Source organism: Pleurotus ostreatus, assembly GCF_014466165.1.
Source record: "Pleurotus ostreatus strain PC9 chromosome Unknown scaffold_7, whole genome shotgun sequence".
Classification (NCBI taxonomy): domain Eukaryota; kingdom Fungi; phylum Basidiomycota; class Agaricomycetes; order Agaricales; family Pleurotaceae; genus Pleurotus; species Pleurotus ostreatus.
Genome location: NW_023503162.1, coordinates 959,126 through 978,459, shown reverse-complemented (window position 1 = coordinate 978,459; position 19,334 = coordinate 959,126). Strand labels below are relative to the sequence as shown.

The 19,334-nt window shown below is 50.3% G+C and overlaps 9 protein-coding genes and 1 non-coding gene across 10 annotated transcripts; 7 read left to right on the top strand and 3 right to left on the bottom strand.

Annotated features, from left to right (window-relative positions):
- Positions 1 to 369: 369 nt before the first annotated feature.
- On the top strand, positions 370 to 1,013 carry PC9H_009520 (uncharacterized protein; the record flags this gene model as incomplete). Its single annotated transcript, XM_036779020.1, has 5 exons — positions 370 to 440; positions 497 to 524; positions 576 to 633; positions 711 to 868; positions 927 to 1,013. The coding sequence occupies 5 exons, from the start codon at positions 370 to 372 to the stop codon at positions 1,011 to 1,013; spliced, it is 402 nt and encodes a 133-aa protein (XP_036628409.1).
- A 312-nt stretch (positions 1,014 to 1,325) lies between these two features.
- PC9H_009519 (uncharacterized protein) lies at positions 1,326 to 3,999 on the top strand (the record flags this gene model as incomplete). The annotated part of the gene is made up of 6 exons (XM_036779019.1): positions 1,326 to 1,517; positions 1,608 to 2,286; positions 2,341 to 3,246; positions 3,303 to 3,493; positions 3,547 to 3,648; positions 3,700 to 3,999. 6 exons carry the CDS (start codon positions 1,326 to 1,328, stop codon positions 3,997 to 3,999), a joined length of 2,370 nt encoding a protein of 789 aa, XP_036628408.1.
- An 834-nt stretch (positions 4,000 to 4,833) lies between these two features.
- Positions 4,834 to 6,084, top strand: PC9H_009518 (uncharacterized protein; the record flags this gene model as incomplete). The annotated part of the gene is made up of 1 exon (XM_036779018.1): positions 4,834 to 6,084. The coding sequence occupies one exon, from the start codon at positions 4,834 to 4,836 to the stop codon at positions 6,082 to 6,084; it is 1,251 nt and encodes a 416-aa protein (XP_036628407.1).
- A 304-nt stretch (positions 6,085 to 6,388) lies between these two features.
- Positions 6,389 to 7,201, top strand: LYS4_1 (mitochondrial Homoaconitase; the record flags this gene model as incomplete). The annotated part of the gene is made up of 4 exons (XM_036779017.1): positions 6,389 to 6,532; positions 6,598 to 6,621; positions 6,689 to 6,838; positions 6,893 to 7,201. 4 exons carry the CDS (start codon positions 6,389 to 6,391, stop codon positions 7,199 to 7,201), a joined length of 627 nt encoding a protein of 208 aa, XP_036628406.1.
- Positions 7,202 to 7,268: 67 nt separating this feature from the next.
- PC9H_009516 (uncharacterized protein) lies at positions 7,269 to 10,158 on the bottom strand (the record flags this gene model as incomplete). The annotated part of the gene is made up of 10 exons (XM_036779016.1): positions 7,269 to 7,632; positions 7,685 to 8,564; positions 8,664 to 8,880; positions 8,942 to 9,000; positions 9,050 to 9,164; positions 9,223 to 9,407; positions 9,459 to 9,560; positions 9,613 to 9,794; positions 9,904 to 9,927; positions 9,992 to 10,158. 10 exons carry the CDS (start codon positions 10,156 to 10,158, stop codon positions 7,269 to 7,271), a joined length of 2,295 nt encoding a protein of 764 aa, XP_036628405.1.
- Positions 10,159 to 10,327: 169 nt separating this feature from the next.
- On the top strand, positions 10,328 to 10,680 carry PC9H_009515 (uncharacterized protein; the record flags this gene model as incomplete). Its single annotated transcript, XM_036779015.1, has 3 exons — positions 10,328 to 10,369; positions 10,440 to 10,581; positions 10,634 to 10,680. 3 exons carry the CDS (start codon positions 10,328 to 10,330, stop codon positions 10,678 to 10,680), a joined length of 231 nt encoding a protein of 76 aa, XP_036628404.1.
- Positions 10,681 to 11,017: 337 nt separating this feature from the next.
- On the bottom strand, positions 11,018 to 11,651 carry PC9H_009514 (uncharacterized protein; the record flags this gene model as incomplete). The annotated part of the gene is made up of 3 exons (XM_036779014.1): positions 11,018 to 11,415; positions 11,472 to 11,522; positions 11,576 to 11,651. 3 exons carry the CDS (start codon positions 11,649 to 11,651, stop codon positions 11,018 to 11,020), a joined length of 525 nt encoding a protein of 174 aa, XP_036628403.1.
- A 251-nt stretch (positions 11,652 to 11,902) lies between these two features.
- Positions 11,903 to 11,987, bottom strand: PC9H_009513. Its single transcript has one exon. It is a non-coding gene; the product is annotated as a tRNA-Tyr (tRNA).
- Positions 11,988 to 12,568: 581 nt separating this feature from the next.
- On the top strand, positions 12,569 to 14,296 carry PC9H_009512 (uncharacterized protein; the record flags this gene model as incomplete). The annotated part of the gene is made up of 7 exons (XM_036779013.1): positions 12,569 to 12,665; positions 12,715 to 12,834; positions 12,896 to 13,146; positions 13,222 to 13,428; positions 13,482 to 13,728; positions 13,791 to 13,938; positions 14,002 to 14,296. The coding sequence occupies 7 exons, from the start codon at positions 12,569 to 12,571 to the stop codon at positions 14,294 to 14,296; spliced, it is 1,365 nt and encodes a 454-aa protein (XP_036628402.1).
- Positions 14,297 to 17,228: 2,932 nt separating this feature from the next.
- On the top strand, positions 17,229 to 19,043 carry PC9H_009511 (uncharacterized protein; the record flags this gene model as incomplete). Its single annotated transcript, XM_036779012.1, has 7 exons — positions 17,229 to 17,277; positions 17,328 to 17,415; positions 17,467 to 17,761; positions 17,816 to 17,927; positions 18,039 to 18,458; positions 18,506 to 18,620; positions 18,677 to 19,043. 7 exons carry the CDS (start codon positions 17,229 to 17,231, stop codon positions 19,041 to 19,043), a joined length of 1,446 nt encoding a protein of 481 aa, XP_036628401.1.
- Positions 19,044 to 19,334: the final 291 nt, after the last annotated feature.

The window sequence follows — 19,334 nt, the reverse complement described above, 5'->3', positions numbered from 1 at the left end:
AATCTCTCTCTCTCTCTTCACGATGCTAATATACTGCGTAGTTTTGTGAAGAAACGGTTTGACAGGCTATCAGAGCTTAATGTATGTTCTTCTAACACTCTGTCTTCGACTGTCCATGCGAATTATATCGTCTAATGACGCGTAGTACATCGCAGGCAAGTTATTCATCATACTCGTAACCTTCCCTTCGATCAATTCTTCGTTCACAATCCGTAGCTCTGCCTTTCGCTGTAGCAGCCATCCTCTCGGACGTATTGGTCGCAGCGTCTCTCTGTTACCTCCTGGGTAGCACGAAAACAGATTTCGATGAGTGAGTAATTCACTAATTCTCGTATCGGCTCGCAAATTCACTGTAGATCGTTCATAACCATGTCCGCTAGCACCCGAAACATCCTCAACAAGTTGATCATTTGGTCGATTAACCGTTGCGTCTTGACTTCGTGGGTCCAATTCCCTCGCCGGGTAAAGCCATTCCCATAAAGTTGTGCCCTTCTAGTGCTGTTGCCATCATCGAAACAATTGTCGTGAGTCCACGTATCCCGTCATTCAATATAAATGGCTCAAGTTTCAGTTAGTTCGTCGCCGTTCCCCATTCGTTGTATTACTTTGCTTTCGACTTCATCATCGGAAAACGTGAGTCTTTCTCGCATCTCGCCTCGCCTGAGATCTGACGGTGATACGGTGGATATTGGTCATATACATCTGATCAGTCTACGTCAACTCTCTGTTAGCCGCTTTTAATTCACGAAAATCACTGCACGGATCGGCCGTTGATACGAGCGATTTCTCGACCGCTGCTGACGGTTCCATAGGGTTTCGCGTAGCCACTGCGATCAGTGCTGAAAATCAAAACCACATCAACCTTCGAGTAAGTCCAGAATTCAATTTTGATTTGTTTCTCAAGAAATCTTCGCCGTTCGTTTTAGGTGAGGGTTCCGGGTGAGCCAGAACGCAGAGGTTCGCCATACCTCGATGAAGAGGCTGCAGAAAGCAGCTTGGTGCGTCTTTCCTGAATTATTTAAATGATCATTTGACGGTGCTCATCGTGCACCTGCTTTCGCCATTTACTCAGCGATTTGCGGAATCGGGAAAGTTGCAACCCCAATCCATGGGATTGGCACTGTAAAGTAGATATCCTAATTACGTATGGCCATGTCTATAAATTCCCTCGTGTATGATTCGTTGAGCCATAACTATTAAATACCGTGTGCCCCTCTTTTGAACTAACTTTGTGACCGGAGCCAAACTGGAGCTTGCACACGGCACACGACCCGCCATATGAAGCTTGTGCCCACGACCACCATTCCATCTTCACTTCGTTCGCCATGACTGTGCACCGAAGCGTACCAAGACTCCTTTTCGTTACCTGTTTCGTCGTAAACTGCATCCTGTGGTCGCAAAGTCGATATGGCCGGTTCCACGATCTCCACTCTTCAGAACTACTGGACTCGTCGACAATAAGTCTGGTCAGGAGGGGGCACGGTAGTTTGGAAGGGCTTTTGGGTCATAAAGCTGAGGTAAAGTAATTTTACAACGTCGAGTGTATTGCTGAGCGGGAGCTCGTGCCCAAGCCTCGTTCAGTTACTGACGCCCAATTCAATCGTTAGTGTCACCCATTGACCTTCCCGGTTCACGAACAATGCAAGCATGTCCATAAAAGCTGCCCGACGAGCGATACCTTCCTTTCACTCGACTACCTCAGCTTCTACTTCTGCTTGAGCCCTGCCTTGCGACCCCTTGGCTTCGTCGCCCTCATATTATGGCTAGCTTTCCTTTTCTCGGCCCTCGGCATCAGTGCATCCGATTTCTTCATCCCGAATCTGTCGACGATCGCGCAGCTGCTTGGTCTGGACGAGAATGTCGCGGGGGTGACGTTTCTGGCGTTCGGGAATGGCAGTCCTGACGTTTTCTCGACATTTGCCGCGATGCGCACGAACTCTGGCAGCCTGGCCATCGGCGAGTTGATTGGGGCTGCTTCGTTCATCGTCTCAGTCGTTGTGGGCTCCATGTGCATCATCAAGCCTTTCCAAGTCAATCGGGGGCCTTTCCTGCGCGATGTAGGATTCTTTGCCGCGGCGGTGGCATTATTGTTGGTTATATTGCTCGACAATGAGCTTTTGTTCGTGGAAGCGGCAGGATTGGTCGTTCTGTATGTTTTCTACGCTCTGGTGGTTGTGTCTTCAAGTTGGTGGGAACGGAGACAAGAGGGCAAACGGGTTCTGGAGGCTCGGATCCGTGCAGAGTACGACGAGAATACACCTCCGTTTATGCCATACAGGGACAATCGTGAGTCTCTGCGATACCCTTACCTTCAGTCGTAGCTAAATTAATCTATCTAAGCCAATGGTCCACAAACGACGTTGGTCGTTCCGACACCTGTACCCGCTTCGCGTGCTCGCGCAATATCCACCCCCGGGCCCCCTCGAATTCAAACAACCCTCCCGCCTCGCCCACACTCTCGGAGCCCCTCCCCCTCCCAATACCACCACCACCCGCGTCTTCCCTCGTTCTCGCTTGTCGGAGCTCTCGAGTTCCGTCAGGTCGTCAACTCCCTCAGTGCCGACGCCGCTGGGCCGCAGCTGAACGCATTCGACAGCCCAGCCACTCCATTCGCTGGCGGGCACTACCACACACCGTCCCATGCCAGGTCCCGATCCCCGTCGTTCATCGAGGAGAATCCCTTCGAGGCCTCCCTCGGCGTGCCCCTTGACGAGCGTTCCGCACCACGACTCGCCATCACGCCAGCCTCCGACTCAGATGAATCGCGGCCAGGCAACCCAGATGGCGACTCGCTATACGGCTCCACCATCCCCTCCATATCTGTCACGCCGACCCCTGCTTCCCCCATATTGTCCCAATTCTCCGAGGATTCCATGCTACCTCTGACCTCGCGCCGCCGCCGGTGGATGCACGTCGTCCGCCGCATTCTGCATACTCTGTTTCCTTCGTTGTATCACTTCGGTGACAAGACGGCAGCTGGGAAGCTCGCGAGCATCTTCGCTGCGCCGGCGGTGATGATGCTAACGTTAACGCTGCCCGTGGTCGTTATGAAATACGAATACGCACATAATTCGCCCCGGCACGTACCTGAAGGCCGGCTGGTGGATTTCGAGGAGGAGGGCGTGGAGCGAGTCTTAGTCGCCGAAGAAGAAGCGAAGGACGAACTTCACGACATGGATTACAATAAGTGGTTGACGGCAGTACAATGCGTAGCTGGCCCGATATTCGCTGTTTCCGTGTTGTTCAGTGAGTTCTTCATACATTGGTCGCGGGCGCGACATGAATTCAGCTCACTCCCTTAGATGCGAGCAGTCACTTGAAGTGGATCCTGTTGGCAACATCCCTGGCTGGCGTGACCATCGCTATCCTCGTCGTAGTTTTCGGAGGGAAAGGGAATCATACATCGACTCGCACCGCCCGATGCTTCATGGGCTTCTTCGTCGCCATTGTCTGGATCATGGCCGTCGCAGACGAGACGGTCAACATCCTTAGGGTTAGCTCTTCCCCTCCTATCTGCATGTTGACGGCTCAGCATCTCCACAACAGACATTCGGCTTCATCTTCGGTCTATCCGATGCTATCATCGGACTGACAATATTCGCGGTTGGCAACTCCCTCGCAGACCTCGTGGCCAACATGAGTGTCGCAGTACGTCCCTCACGCGTCCCTGCTCGTACTTCCTAATAACTCTTCCTCCAGACATTCGCCCCCATCATGGGTTTCTCCGCCTGCTTCGGCGGGCCCATGCTCAACATCCTCCTCGGTGTCGGCATATCCGGCTCCTACATCACGCACCAAACAGGCGTCCCCTACGAGCTTCATTTCTCCACAACTCTCCTTGTGAGCACAGTCGGACTGCTCTCCCTCCTCGCCGCCACCGTGATATTCGTCCCCTGGAACGGGTACTTCCTGACGAGATCGTGGGGCGTCTTCCTCATTGTATCGTACTGCATCATCATGACTACGAATATTGTTGTCGAGCTAAATAGCCATCATTAGATAATTTCGCATTTCTATTTATTATTTACTTCGTTGGTATCTATCACTGTGACAATGTAATCAATGGACACTGGATAGTACTTCGCGAGTCTTGAGACCTCGCGGATAATGTACCGACGGGGCAAGGAAAGAAATGAATCCCGCTGATCGATCACAATGATCGCGCTGCCCTCATACGGCGGAATCGTGGCATGTATGTGTGGTTGTTATTGCCCATCCTTCAACTGAGGGTCTCGAGCGAGCTTACCCTTCGACAGGCAATGAACGTCTTGACTCATTGGATGTAGCTAGCGATGTACTTTGGAGGGTGTTGAGTCGAGCTTGCACGAGCGCTTTAAACCCGCAACCCTCGCCTTCACAGTACATCCCCCCTGTGTTTGAACCTTGCAGTCCTTGTTCATTCTCATTCCAGCTGCCACTAGCAAAGAGTTATCACCTTCCACTGGTGGATGAGTGTGTTAAAATAAGCTGCTGAGAGGTCGCGCGATATTCAAGTAATTGAATAGGTGTATTGCGTTTGACTGGGACTGCAGCAAATGCATGAGGATGGGCGCTCGATGTAATCTTACGTAGTCACGTGTATCCCTTATACCCCTGTACCCCCAAGATGGGTTGAGCTTGTATTTCAATTGCTTTTCAGTCGCCGCGAACTCTGGGCTCGAACTTAAGCGCTGGGCTCAATCAGCCGCTTAAGATGTACTTCCACTCAGTCCTGCCACGAATGATTTGGCAGTTCATCGACCCAGGCCGTCAAAAAGCTCTGAAAGTGAGTATAACTACTGTACTGCCTTGACGCGGCTGACGATTCTAGACTCCCCTAGCCGCGTGGCTGAGATGCAGCCCATGAATCCCCCCAGTGCCAGCAATAGCCTCCCTGCTGAGTTATGGCGCGATATCTTTCGAAATGCCCTCGGAGACGAGTTCTTCGACCAGGCAGAAATGTCGTCCGACTACAGACCATTTGAGTCGACAGGCGAATGTCCCTCTTGGACTTCGCGTCCAATCTCCCTCGCTATATCCCAAGTCTGCGTTCAGTGGAATTTAGTCATGCTGGAATTCTTGTACGCGAAGATACTTATCCGATACGGCACTGTTGGCCTACGTCAAGCGTTGAGCAGACGAACGGGTCAGCGGACCAGGCCCACCGTCGGTCATTTCGTCCGATGCATCGAAATCCCTCCCTTCGCCGTCTTAGACGATCCATGCTCGATTTATGATATCCTCACGTGTTGTCCATCGGTGAAGCTGATTGTCAAAGCTACGCTAGGACGGCATGGCGACGAACCCTTCTGGACTGCTCTCGCCCGCCCTTCTCCTTCTGTCGACAATCTATCTCTTAGCCATCTGGAAAGGATCGACTGGTCCAGTAGATTTGGCCGGCCTCGATACGTTGAACACCTCGAAGTGGTTTACCCCATCCTTCGAACCATCATCCTACAAGCGCCCAATCTTCGATACCTATCCATAAACGACTGGAAAGAACATATGTTCGATGATATCCCTCTACCTATCCTCTTTCCTTCCCTCGAGACACTGCGTTTACGGGGTGCGACGGGGTTTCTCTCTGCTGGTGTGAGGCCCAGCGACCTTCCCAAGTTATCGAACTTCATCGCTGAGCCTATGAACATGTCATATCGATTTAATACCGAAGAGCCAGAAATACTGCATGTATTGGGAGACAAGATACATCGCTTGGAACTCGACGGTAGTCCAGCGGGCTCGGAGTTCACGTACATGGGCGTTGCGGATATCTTGATGAGCTGCCCCGCACTCGAAGAATTAAACTTCCAACCTGGGGCGCCACCGCTGATCCTTCACGAGTCAAACGTCCCTCACGAGGCGCTGAAGACCCTGCGGATTTACGCAGACGCCGCGAGGCACCGCCGACTCGGCTATAATGGTATTGAACGATTTCAACAACTTATGACGGCCGCTTTAGAAATGTTTCTTGCTGAGGAACAGTTTCCGTATCTATCCCGTCTGGTAATTTACGGCGACATAGACATTGCATCATCCTTTATCTCACAAAGTCAGATCATCTCAGAAGCTGTGAATACCGGGAGGATAAGCCTCGAATTGGTGTAGACAGCGGACATAATCTGTTTACATCTATCTACGGTACTAGGTCGCATGTCCTGACGCTCTCCCTCATACTGAAAACCCATTTTAGCCGGGCTCAACTACGAGTTGCTTTTGCTCAATTGTTTTGTTCTAATGCCGATTCACTGTCCCCTAGATACACGTACTGCTTCCCTGATAATCGAACTGTTCAATCAATTTGTAATGCATATTCTGAGATCACATCATATTGCATCACACGACACACTGTGGCAGTTTCCTTCCAATACCTCTCCCGATCAAGGGCTAAGCTAGTGTTCACGACCACACCATGCCTCTCGAAACAGTTGATACTATCGAAAGCACGCCCACGGTATCCGCATTCTTCTACGGGACGTTGATGCACCCAAAGATCCTCCGCCGCGTCATTGGCAACAACGGGAAGCATCTGCAGATATGTCCAGCAGTTCTCCTCGTAAGTGCATGTTATCCTCGTGAATAGAGGAGTCCTCTCAAGCCCCTATTCGCGTTTACTTGTAGGATTACACGCGGCACCATGTGAAGGTGGGCGATTTAGACATATCCTTATCGTCCGGCGACATGTAGTTAACCCGATGCTATATCTGTCTAGAACGCCGACTACCCAGGAATCCTACCCTACGAACGCAGCAAGCAGGTCTTTGGACTTGATTTAGGTGTGGAGGAAAGATCGGTCAGGGGGACGATGGTAGTCGGATTATCATCGCATGATATCGCTCTACTAGACGTGTTCGAAGGCAATGTGCATTGCGTTCATTTACATTTACACTTCGTTGAAATGCTCATCCTGGTGTAGGAATATACTCGGGACGAGGTGTCCATTCGTCCCCTCGGTCCCCTGACCGAAATTCCAGACCTGCAGCCCACCGTACAATACGACCTAGTGCCTACCAATCCCCCACCACTTCCACAAGATATCTCTCAGCTCTCTCCGCCAGTGAAGGTTGATACATACGTCTACCGCAATGCCACAGATTTAGATGCAGCGCTGTGGTCGTTCGATGATTTCGTGAAGCAAAATGCTTGGAAATGGACGGGGCATGAAGATAAACACGATTTCTACACGGAAATTGATCGAAGGAACGATGCAGCGAATAATAAGTAATGAGAGAGGGAACGAGGGTCGTAGAGTGGATCCATACATATTATACTCTAGAATAAGACGGTTAGCTTCATCTACGTTTCGACGGTGGTGCTTCAATCGCTTCTTCGCCAGCTTTGCGTTTCGCAGCAAACCCGAATGCCACCTTCACACGCTCGCTGGGAACGGGGGTGCCGCCCTGCGATGATGGTTCTACAACAGCGGTTGCAGATATTCTAGAGAAGCCAGCCCGAGGTGCTGGTGATCCACTCGTTGTCTGAACGCCAGACGAAGGAGCCGGGCTATCAGCGAGATGTAATTGTTGCAGGGGTGCCGGAACAGTCATGAAGCCGTTTTGATTTGGCTTTCCTTCGTTCTTCTTCTGTTTCTTCTTCTCCGTCTTGCCCTTAGATAATGGCTGAGCATCAAAGAACTCTGCAGCTTGCGGGACAGCTCTGTATAACTTGGTCAGATAAGACGCAGCGTCAAGTAGCAAACGATACTGACCCCCTGTTCCCAACGGACAGAACGAAATGGGCTTGACCCGTCTTCTCTTGCCGTTGCTGGAATGCTTTGCTCATGCTCAGCGGGGTATCACCGCTAGCCATGGCTTCTTTCTTCTTCTCTTCCGCGATCTTCTTCAGCCGCTTCTCCAGCTTCATCTTGCCACTGCCCTTCCCGTGGAACTTATGGGACAAAGCCTTCCAGGCCTCCTTTGGCGTCAATGAGCGACCAAACTCGTCGTAGTACTTGATTTCCACGTCCGGCTTGTAGTGCTTAAAGGATTCCAAGTTATCCCGGGCCTCCTGTTGCTCCCGCATGCGATTCTCATACTCTCGTTGCGCCTGGTCTTTATTGCCCCCACGGGATTGCAGACGCTCAAGCTCTCGCTGGGCAACTCGCCTGCGTTGATCAGCAAGCCACAAATCACGTTGCAGTTGTATCCGTTCGCGATCGGACTGATCTGCACTCGGGGTTGCGAGAATACCCTGCTGCCGTAAGAGATTCAGAGTCGAAGCCATTCCAGAGTTGAATGTAGGTTCCGCCGAAGTGCCTCCAATAGCGTCCGTGTCGTCTGGTTGAGCATCAGCAACCTTCAATGCATCTTCGATGGCGTTGAGTACGGCCATATCGTCCTCTTCCTCGTCCTTGACGGTAACCTCGCCCGCCTCAAGCTCTTCTAGAGCCTGATCTCCTGGAGCCATCGAAACGTCCCTAGAAGGTGACCGCCGTGGTGGCGAAGCTGCACGAGCAGGGACTGCAGAGGCTTCTGGTGGTTCCCGCTTAACAACGGGATTAAGGCCAACTGCACGCACAAATTCTGATGTATCGTCGAAAACCAGGCCCGTTTCTTGGTCTTCTTCACCGTCCTCTATTTTGATTATATCTTGAGGGGCTCCACTCGCTTCTCTCGTACGTTCCGCAGCAACTAGGAAGACAACGAAGTCAACAAAATGGCAAATAACCGTTGAAGGATTCAACTCACTCTTCTTGGCCAGTTCCTCAGGCGATAGCTTCTTGGGTTTATGCACTTTCGCCTTACGCGAGCGTGCTAGCATAGCTTGCAGCTCATCATCGTCGACGAAGTTGGCATCTAGGTCTCTCACTCTTGGTATGATCGGCTTAACGTCGACTTCCATGGCATCGTCTGGGGCAAGTTCAGCGTCAGCAGCGGCGCGTCGATTCGCTCGCTTTTTCTTGGTCTGATTACAGTCTGTTAGAGGACCCCCATACTCCGAGCTTTCTCCGCCATGAAAATCATACCTTTGGCTTCTTGAATCCGACGTCGCCTTCTTGTAGATAATCCGCGAGCTCCAAGTTTTCTATAATGGTCTGAGGTAAGTTATCCGTGAAGAGGCAGATAGAACGTACTAGCGTAATCTATGGACAAAAGCGATTTGTTGACGGAAGCAGCGGCTTCTTTCTCCTTCTTCTCTGCCCGCTCGGCTTTTGTAGCTGGGGAAGAGGAGCTTCCAAGTCGAAATCCCTGTGCAAATAATTAGGAAGGCCATACAATGAAACCAAAGGGTATCTAGCTGACGCACAGATTCTGGCGCCGTCAATCCAAGATCCTCGTCATATTTAGCCAAGATAGCTTTCTTCATGTTAGCGTTTCCAGCTGTGAACTCATCGTCATCATAACCAGTGTAATCTCGTCGCTTTATCTTCAAGTCATTGCGCTTCTTCGTTCGCTCATCCTCCGCCATTTCAACGTTCTGTAGCTCGTCCTCTGTGAGTGCGTAAGCGTAATGTAGTGGCCATTAGTGCGACTGGGACGTACCTTCATCATCTAATACACGACTATCTTTGAGTGTAAGAACACGGGCTTCGCCTTCGTCGAGCTCCTCAAAGTCATGGCTAACCTTAAGTCCAGCGAGGTCACCTAGAATCCCATTGAACCAATCATCCCGAACTCGGAATTAAATGCAACGTACGCTCAGTGTACTCTTCCTGGAACTGCTTGTCCATGTCCTCAAGCTCCTCCTGTCGCTTCTTCGCCAGCTCCTTCTCCTTCTTCTTGCTGCGCTTGATCCATTTCAGGGTGTCGTCGTCGCCATCTGCATCTCCAAGTGTCGAGCCTTTGAGTGAGGCGTTTAATTCACGCCTGTTTCTCACCCTGGGGGGACAGATTGTATGTGAGCAAACTTGCTCTGCATGTCGTTGGGCCTAGCTGCCCGAGGAAAGAAGATGGAAGTGACTGCAATGGACAATGGAGGGCTACTCACTTGGCAATCCGGTCAGCTATCTTCCTGCAAGCAAAAGGAAGAAGAGAGCATGTCAGTACGCGAGTAGAAGGCCAGACGACATACGCACTTCGCATCTCGCTCTTTCGTCTCCTGCTCGCGCTTCTTCGCGTAGTTGTCCTCGGCCTCCTTCTCCTTACTGTCAGCTGGCGCAGCGTCTTCGGTGAGAGGCTTCAATCCAAGGGAGATACGGATTTTGTTGGTCTCCTCCAAGCTGATACTTTCTTCCAGCGACATTTTGAGGAAGCGAGGGGACAGCAATGACTCGACTGGCGGTGATGGTGGTAGAGAGACAACAGTGAGTGCACATTGGGCACGACCATTGTCGGCAATCCGTTCCCACGCACTTGGTCCCCGAATCCATCCAACTCGCCGACTGCTTTGGGCTGCTACAACAACAATAGAGATGTTCTTCACCCAAACATTGCGTTCGTCCTACCGATACCTGGTGCGTGCCATAGCTATATCCTCTACAGCTCCGCTGACCTGCGTGGAACGTTTGCGTGCGGCGTTTGCAGCAACGGCAGGCCCATGAGAGCCCCGTCATCTTCTATTCGTGTGTTATTGGTGCTATTGGGCCAGTGATGGTGGTGACGGTACCCCCAATTCGTGAGCGGATGGGATGGAGACCTGCCGAGATAGTTCCTACTTCGTACCCGCGTACGTGAGCCAAAGCATATGCTCGAGGCAGCGTTTTCTGACCAGTTTGTAGTTCCCCAACGCGCACGGACGCCAGTACAAGGCTACGAGGACCAGTAAATGCCATATCTACGGGCAATTTAGAGTCTCGATATTGTCGTACACTGCCCAGATGGACCGAACATCCTTGATAAAACGATTACCTGTGCTAGTCTAGCAACGAAGGGGAATACTACAAGCCAAGGGCGTTCTACGTGTGAGGTCTACTCTATGAAAGTACAACAATGGCTTCGAAAACAACTTGCAGCTGTCTCTGGGGATAGCCCATGCGCCTGATACCCTAGGGACATACAGCCGCGAGCGTGCGCAGAGAATCTGTTGAATATGAGCGGTCACTGTAGTGGTGTTGGCGCGCAAACATCGCCCTGTCTGTAAGAGAGCGGCAGAACCTCGATTTCTAGTCTTCTTCCGCATCCTCTTCGCTCTCGTCGTCTTCATCTTCATTTTCGTCCGCTTCATCTTCATCTTCGTCGTTGTCTTCGATGTCGGTAGGCTCCAATGTCGGTTGTGTAGGTAGGGCCGGCTGTGACTGGTATTGATTCGAAGCAGAGCCACTAGCCATCTTCCTCGCCAACTCTGCCCTGACTGCCTCCTCCTTCGCTTCGTCTATAGGTAGTAGTTCTTCGAGAGCCAAGTCCTTCCACCTCAGAGCACCTGTTACACCTCCATCATACCCCATATCTTGGAATAGCGCTTTCGACATAGGGTCATAAAGAGGGCGTGGCTTCATGGCAGGATGCCGGGGATTGGTGGGATTGCCGTATGGATACGAAGGATGCACTTGCGATGGCAATACTTGCATATTACGGATATTCAGGCAATACACCATAACAAGCACGAGTGGCACGTACTATCGGAGTCGTCGGGATTCGGCGGTACCATGTATGTTGGGAAGTCCATTTCTGATCTACTATGAGTCCCTCGAGCAGAAAATACTAGTGAATAAAATACAAACCATCATCGGATATCTCCCCTTTGATGTAATCTGGTGTCTCCAGCGTTTGTAAGGTTTCTAGATCGCCTTTGGCCATATGCAAGTAACAGAAAGTCAGGTCCTGGCCAAGGTAAACGAGGTAAGTTTTGGCAGGGGTATAAATGTGTAAGTCCTGACTTACAGTCATGCTGGACAGTAAATCACTTAGTACGCGCCAACATTCAATACCGAAGAATGTACACTGATGGTCGGAGAAATGTCGCAGTCAGTTAAGGGTCAGGTGATTAGACGATGGATTGATTCCGACTCCGAGACAAAAACTATTGCAACCCTCTTCTACAGCACATCTCCCTCAGACCGGGATCGAACCAGTGGCCTTGGGATGAAAGGTATCCATTACAGTCCCACGCTCTTCCAACTGAGCTACCGAGGGGGTTACCTATGTGCCATTTTGTTCATTTGTATCCCACTTTACTGAAGACAAACACTCATGAATGTGTGCCCTTCTTCTGACAGACCTCTGTGAACGAACGGTGATTGGATTATGAAGTCCTGATATTTACGTCTTCAAGTTCATCGGCATCCATCCTGACCTTTTGGATCTTTCCGGTCACAGGTAGATCAAATGCCACTTGCTCAACACTCCTGCAATCGTGAAAAGCAAACTTGAAGCCCAATGAGAGTACCATATCTTGGGTGCAAAGCCGTCTATCTTGTCAGACCGTGATTTGAGGTCGCGATAAGCACTTCACCCTTCACCCCATTCTTGAAAACATTCCCATAACAAGTCGAGTCATATTCCTGTTTGGTCGAAGTCTACTGCAGTCTGACATTTATCGATGGGCAATCATAGGAATCTGGGAGTGAGCTACATCTGCCATCCGCAACCCATTCACTCCGCGAACCACGATGAGGACGCACGTCCAACCGCGGCTCGCCTTGATTCTTGATTTAAGAAAAAGATAATCGTCTTCATAATTCAGTGTGCCCCCTCGTTCATACCGGGGAGTAAATATGACTTCTAGGCGCTCCACTCGCATGGCTTCCAAAAAGTCTACCGACGCTCATCCCTCTTCAGACCCAGCACAAGAGCCAGCGCAACTTGCACCAAGTATGGTCGTTTTCGTCTCACGATTGTCCCTATTGTGATAACTATGTAGTAGCCTTCGCTGAAGCTCTGCCTGGACTCCAGAGGAAAATAGAACACAAACGACAGCAAAGCTCGGAAACCGAGATCGCCAAAGAGCTTCTGGAGACAGCTGAGACAGCACAAGAACTTGGTAAGGTCATATTCAACTCATAATCCCTCTTGTGATGAATATGTGGTCTTTGCCACGAAAGCTACACCTGGGCTTCCCCCGCTTCAAAGCAAAACAGAACACAAACGACAGCAAAGTTCGGAGACTGAGGTCGCCCAACAGCTTTTGGAGGTAGCTGCAGGGATCATTGAAGGTGTTAGCGCTAATTTGGTAAAAGACGGTGTGTTGAATTTGGACGAGGTGAGCAACCTCGAAACGGCAGCAAAAGAGACAGTGGAAGTCATCAAATCCATTGCAAAATTCGTCAAAGAGCACGAAGGATGGGATGTCCAGGTACGTCTTCACCACGACGCCTCCTTCGTGCCGAACCTTTGGGCTAACTGTAGATGTGATGATTTCCCGTTGCAGGCTGTCTCATTCTCCCGTATGAGGAACAAGCATCTTCTACGGCTTGGGGTCTCTACTTTACACACCGTAACATGCAAGGCCTTTGCAGGATTCCTCCTCGAGATGGAGCGTGAAGCCAGCAAAGAAGTCCAGAATGCCATGGCGATCTGGGATCCCAACCCTCTGGGAGAATCAATCGCGGTGTGGGAGAAGCACGCCGGTGGTGGGGTGAGCCTCCATCAAAGTCGTGCATAACTACTCTTGTGACACTGACTTGATAGACCGAGGCGTGCAGTGGTTTAGTGGTTAACCAGTTCATCTACTCCTTGATTGTTTTCTGCCATCCCCTTGACCGGTCTTCAAATGTATTTCCCGAGCTCACACTTGCCAAGGCGGGGAACTCGCCTGCTTCATTTATCAACAATGACAAGAGAAAGGCGACATTTCTGACAGGATCCACCGACTATGGGGTCATTACACTTCAATGGGACCGGCCGCACCTTACGGAAGAGGCTGAGGAAGTAACAAGTACAGGCTTCTCTTCTGGACACTCACCTGATGATCTTGCTGATTACTATACTATGTCTTAGCCCTACTTAGTGCGAGCACGTTATCCGATGTCCTCAACGCTCGACGTCATATGAAAAAGGACTCAAATTTGGTTATAATTGAGGTGAAAAACCCAAACGAGCCGTTGCGCGCTCATATACCACAAGCAGTGGGAGAGGCTATGGCAGGGTGTGTATCTGTCTCTGATTTTTATAACTCTGGGCTTGCCTAAAGGAATGGACTTCAAAACAGGATCGAAGTGGTGAAGAAGATGAAACTCACCAGCAATCACTCGCTCTCATTCGCGTTAACCAACGGAAGACAATGGATATTTGGTGCAATAAATGAATCTGCCGACTCTATGGACTATGCCTGCTATCTGACTGAGACACTGTCAGCGCCAAGTTTCAGTATCGAAGCTCAGTCTAAGGCCCTGTTCTTCTGGGCAATTTTGACATTGTTCTTTTCAAAGGCTACTAGCAGTGGTGCAACCCTATGCAGTGGTTTGCGAGGCGTGGCCTCTACGAAAGAAAATCTACAACGATGATTCTTCCGTCCTTTGAACAATCAACTACCCTTCCACTCCATTCATCAAGTATTGTCGGTGAGAAACGATGAATACTGTCATTCCAATAGTGCTCGTTGACATCAAATTGTTGGTCGCGTAGTAAGTTCAATGTAATGACTGAGTCAGGCATATAATCTTGTCGAATGAGCGTCCTGTGAAGACCAAGTGCATAGACGGTGCCTTCAAATCTCATCGCATAATCGATCACTTTGATGACGGATATTTCGTCATTGACTGCGTCGGCAGCAAGAGCAAAGATATGCTGACAAGTCGCCAACAAAACATATATCTTCCCAACGGGACTAATGTATGAGGGAGATATACCGCCGATAACCAGTTGACCGCCCACAGATATGACTTGGAGCGGCACGCTTCGGAGGTCGTGCTTTCGGAATGGATTCGTGCCTTCGGAACGGAAGTATTTTTATAGATTTTCGACCCAGTATAGCATACCATGAGCCATATATTCTTGAAATCCACAACTCAATTGGGAGCGCAAGTACTCACGGGCGGGCAACCTGAGGCAGCCTAACAGATAAGTCCGGGTGAGCAAACTGGCAGAATGAATTTCAAGGATATTCGCATCTCATGGGCTAGTTCCCTCTTAGTTCATTTCCAATTAGAAAGATGATTAGGATATGCACGCGCTCCAGGGTCAGTCGATGCCTCGATGCCATGCTGGCTCGCAGTTCACCTCATTTATCAAGAGTCGATGGTTTATAGGAGCTCATTGGGCCTCAGGGGGCATGTCGGCGTATTCCGAAAGCTCAAATCCGAAAGCACAAACATATATGCCGAAGGTAAAGCCACTATTCCGAAACCACAAGATCTGTTCGTTTATACTTCTTTGTTAGATTATGCACTCAAGCAGCTCTCCCAAATACCTAGGTTTTTTGTCCGCTCACGTCCTTCATAGCCAATAACCAGTTGACCGCCAATAGATATGGCTTGGAGCGGCACTCGGGCCTCCGTGGTCTCCAATTTGTAGGCCGCCGCCGGACAAAAGTAAGCTGAGCTTTCGCCGAAATCAGCTCTATGTACAGCGCGTTATATTTGAGGGTGTGTGAAACATTTTCCTTTGCAGGTTTTCAGAACAGCTTCCGTTGGGGTTTCGGAGTACTGGATGGTGCTTTCGGAACTAGTGCTTGTGCTTTCGGAACTGGGTCTTACGCCTCGGAGGTCGTGCTTTCGGAATGGATTTGTGCCTTCGGAACGGAAGTATTTTTATAGATTTTCGACCCAGTATGGCATACCATGAGCCATATATTCTCGAAATCCACAACTCAATTGGGAGCGCAAGTACTCACGGGCGGGCAACCTGAGGCAGCCTAACAGATAAGTCCGGGTGAGCAAACTGGCAGAATGAATTTCAGATAACCAGTTGACCGCCCCACAGATATGACTTGGAGCGGGCACTCGGGCCCTCCGTGGTCTCCAAAGGGACAAAGGGAAGTGTCGCTGAATGGTAAGCACACTCGGGGACGGCGTAAATGTGGATTGAGCTTTGGCTACCGGTGAGTATTCGTCTACCAGGTAGCAATCGTACCGACAGCTTGATGTGATACAATGTTAGTCCTACGTAAGGAGTGAAAGGTGGGGCTTACCATGTCTCCTTCCGGACGAACATGAGATTTTACATGAAACATAGACTGCGAGCCCTCCCAATTGAATATCTCAACGGCCCAGGGGCTAACGATCCGAGCGTACAACGAGTGCAATAGAGAGGCGTCGAAGACACCTACTGAAACCCGCGTATAGAAGGATTTGATGAACTTCGAGGTAAGTTTTGAACAGTGATCGGTAGTCTCAACGAGTGTTATCCTCCATATAGATAGTCTAGAGGATATCGCGCGCCGCCCTACGAGCAGACTCAGCTTTGCCACAGATGAATCAACGGAAGAGACCCAACTATAATCGTATGAAAGCGCCAGATTGAATGTTAAGGTAGGAGAGGATCGATCGATACAGACGGACAAACTCGTGATGTAGGCATGATCTCGTCTATCTTGGGGTCGGATTAGTACATATGTTCCCATATCGAGAGAGGGGGAATCCAAGTCGTGCGCCAGAACCGAACCACATTGGTCTGTCGTAAGGAGCCAGCGACCGCCTTCGATCAATGTGAAGGGAGTATCTTGCCATTCGAGGCACCTGATACGCTGACGAGGAGGCTGCTGCCCTATCGAGCACGAAGACCATGCATGATCAACGCGGATCCACTGGAGAACCATCGACTCTAACGCGGCAGCATTATAACTCGACAGAGGCCTTGGGGGAATGATTGGAATGACATATGAGTCCGAAAGTTGCTGGAAGAGACGCAGCCAGATGGTCCGCGATTTTGATGCAGCGTAGAGGGATCTGCAAGACTAATTGAACCAGTCATCAGTGCTCGATACAGACAGTGGATAATTCTTACAGAGCGAGCACGCCGCAGATCTCTGAGTTCAAGTTTGCCTAGAACCAAGGTGAGCAACTCCAATGGAAAGGATGCCAGCGATTTGGCAGGTTGGAAAGGCGCGTCGATTCCTTGTACAAGACGCGTCGCTTCTTATCATCAATAAATATATAGTGCTCCGTCCACACCATACTAAAGTTTGAACGCACCCAAAAGTCTGAACTCTGAAAGACGTCGGAAAATGTTATACACGATGCCTAACAGTCTGCGGGAATAGATCCAGGTCCCGTATTGACGTGCCCGTTGTGCCAAATGCAGCAGGATCGTTTTCCAAATGTTCAAGAGTCGTTCGATGGTCGGGTGACGCAGAGACATTCGGGAATTGACAAACATGACAAGCGCCCATCGCCGCGTCTTTATGAGCCCACGTGACTGCCAGGGCGCCTATAGATCTTTCTTGGATCTTTCTGTCTCAAGTTCGACTCGCCTCTGACTTCGCTCGCTTAGACCGCCATGACCTCGTGTGGTAATCCTGCTGCTGAAATCGATGCGTTAATGACTCGTGTGTATCAATCAGTCTGTCTGGCTACTCTCTAATTTTGTAGTGCTCAGGTCGTCCCAAGTTTGACCATTCCAAAGAGTGTGTAAAGTGCAAAGGACGAGTCGGGAACATCGTAATACGGCATGTGGTGTACTGCAGGTGGGCCAAGCCATCGAGTAAATCAGTAACGCACACATACCGCTCTACAAGGGAATGTTTTCTACCTCTCGTCAACACTAAATTTCGGAAGATCCTGCAGCCATCTATCAAGGAGAAGCTTGATGGTCCCCGTCAAAAATCTCTGAAGGCTTCTGGAAATCTAACCATGGGCCTTTCTGGCGGCTTGGGGTCGACAGTGCTCATGGATCTGGTGGCGAAGAACTACTTCAGGAGCTCCGGCCCTGAAGACAACAAGGGAGGGAAGGATCATCCTCGAAAACTAAACGAGAAGGTATGGAAGGCGGGGTATGTCTGCTATGTGGAAGTTTCCGACGCATTCCCAGGGGTAAGCGGCCTCTCGTGTTTTGTCTTTAGTTCTCAGCTTGAGCTAACGGCATAGATGCGAGACAGCACCGCCGATATTCGTGCGATCGTTGAGAGCTATAACGTGTTTGAGTTCGTTCCATTGAAACTCGAAGATGCCTTTGATCCCTCTTGGTGGGATCGGGTTGGTGGGGTCCCTCTTCAGTCCGATCTTGGATTCAAGCCAAGAGGAGACAACGCACAAGAAGGCACGTTTGTTTCAAATGTCTCTCCACATCCATCCTCAATATTGTCCGCAGATCTTTTGCTCTGCGACATACCAAGTTCAAATTTCTCTACCCCCCTCGATCGCCTGCGTGCTTACCTATCAGCAATGCCCACTCAAACAGCACTCTTGAGTAGTGTACAGGCCCTAATCAGACTCCTCCTGCTCTATTCAGCTAGATCTACTCAATCATCCCACCTCCTTCTTGGAACATCCCTCACATCCCTTTCGATCAATCTGATCTCGGGAATCGCCCAGGGAGGCGGTTTCGCCGTACGCGAAGAGGTGGATGAGGAATGGCATACTGGCACGGAAATGACTATACGAGTCATTCGGCCGCTGCGAGACCTTACCATGAAAGAGTGTACTGCTTGGGCGTGGTGGAATCATTTGACGGTGGTTGGAGAGACGCCGATCCCGAGCGCAAAGCAAGGGATCGGTTCCTTGACCAAAGGTTCGCCACTCATTCAATTCCCTCTTACCAAATCTTGACTGCTGTAGATTTCATCGTCGGCCTCGAGACCGACTATCCCTCGACGGTCTCCACTATCGCAAGGACTTGTTCCAAGCTTGCCCCCAAGGATAAAGCCACAGGGGTTTGCGCATTGTGCCAACGGTTGGAATTCTTTGAGCTTACAAGATACCGAGTCTCTTGATGACATTTCCCCGCAGACCTACACAGTTCAGGGCCCAGCAGTGGAAGTCGCAGATATCGATTCTATCGTACTCAAACTCAAAAGAGAGCACCGATCGAATATCGCTCGCACCCTCGCTTTGCTATGCATGTCACACGAGTTTAACCGGTCGGAACAGCCGCAGCGTAAACCGTTCAGTCAAAAGTCACGATGATATCACATCCGACGTCCCCATCCCCCTCCCTGTGTGGGTCCAGTCTCATGCGAGCATGCAAAGCAATTCTCGCGGCTCAGGGACCTCCCTGATAGACGATGCAAGCACAGACATTATGAAAGTAAGGAAGATGAATAGAGAGGAAATGAAGGAACAAATAGGATCGTATCTTCTGGACGATGATCTGTAGTAAGTCATAACTAGTCCTCTTCGTACGCTACGTAGATAGACCCGCAACCCTGAATACCAGTGGCTGCCAGGTGAGTCGTCCTTCGCCTGATCATGTTCTTGCTATAAATTATCCTCCAGCGTACGTGGTTAATTTAGATCACCGCCTGCGCACGCGGGCACCGATAAAGCTCCTTCGAATAGCTACGTCTCTACATTCCACGCTCATACGTGGCTCCGAGTCTTTCGTTCATGTGATGCCAGTGCACTAATCACCAGATCTTCTGGTCGTACACCCGTCCCGTATGCCACT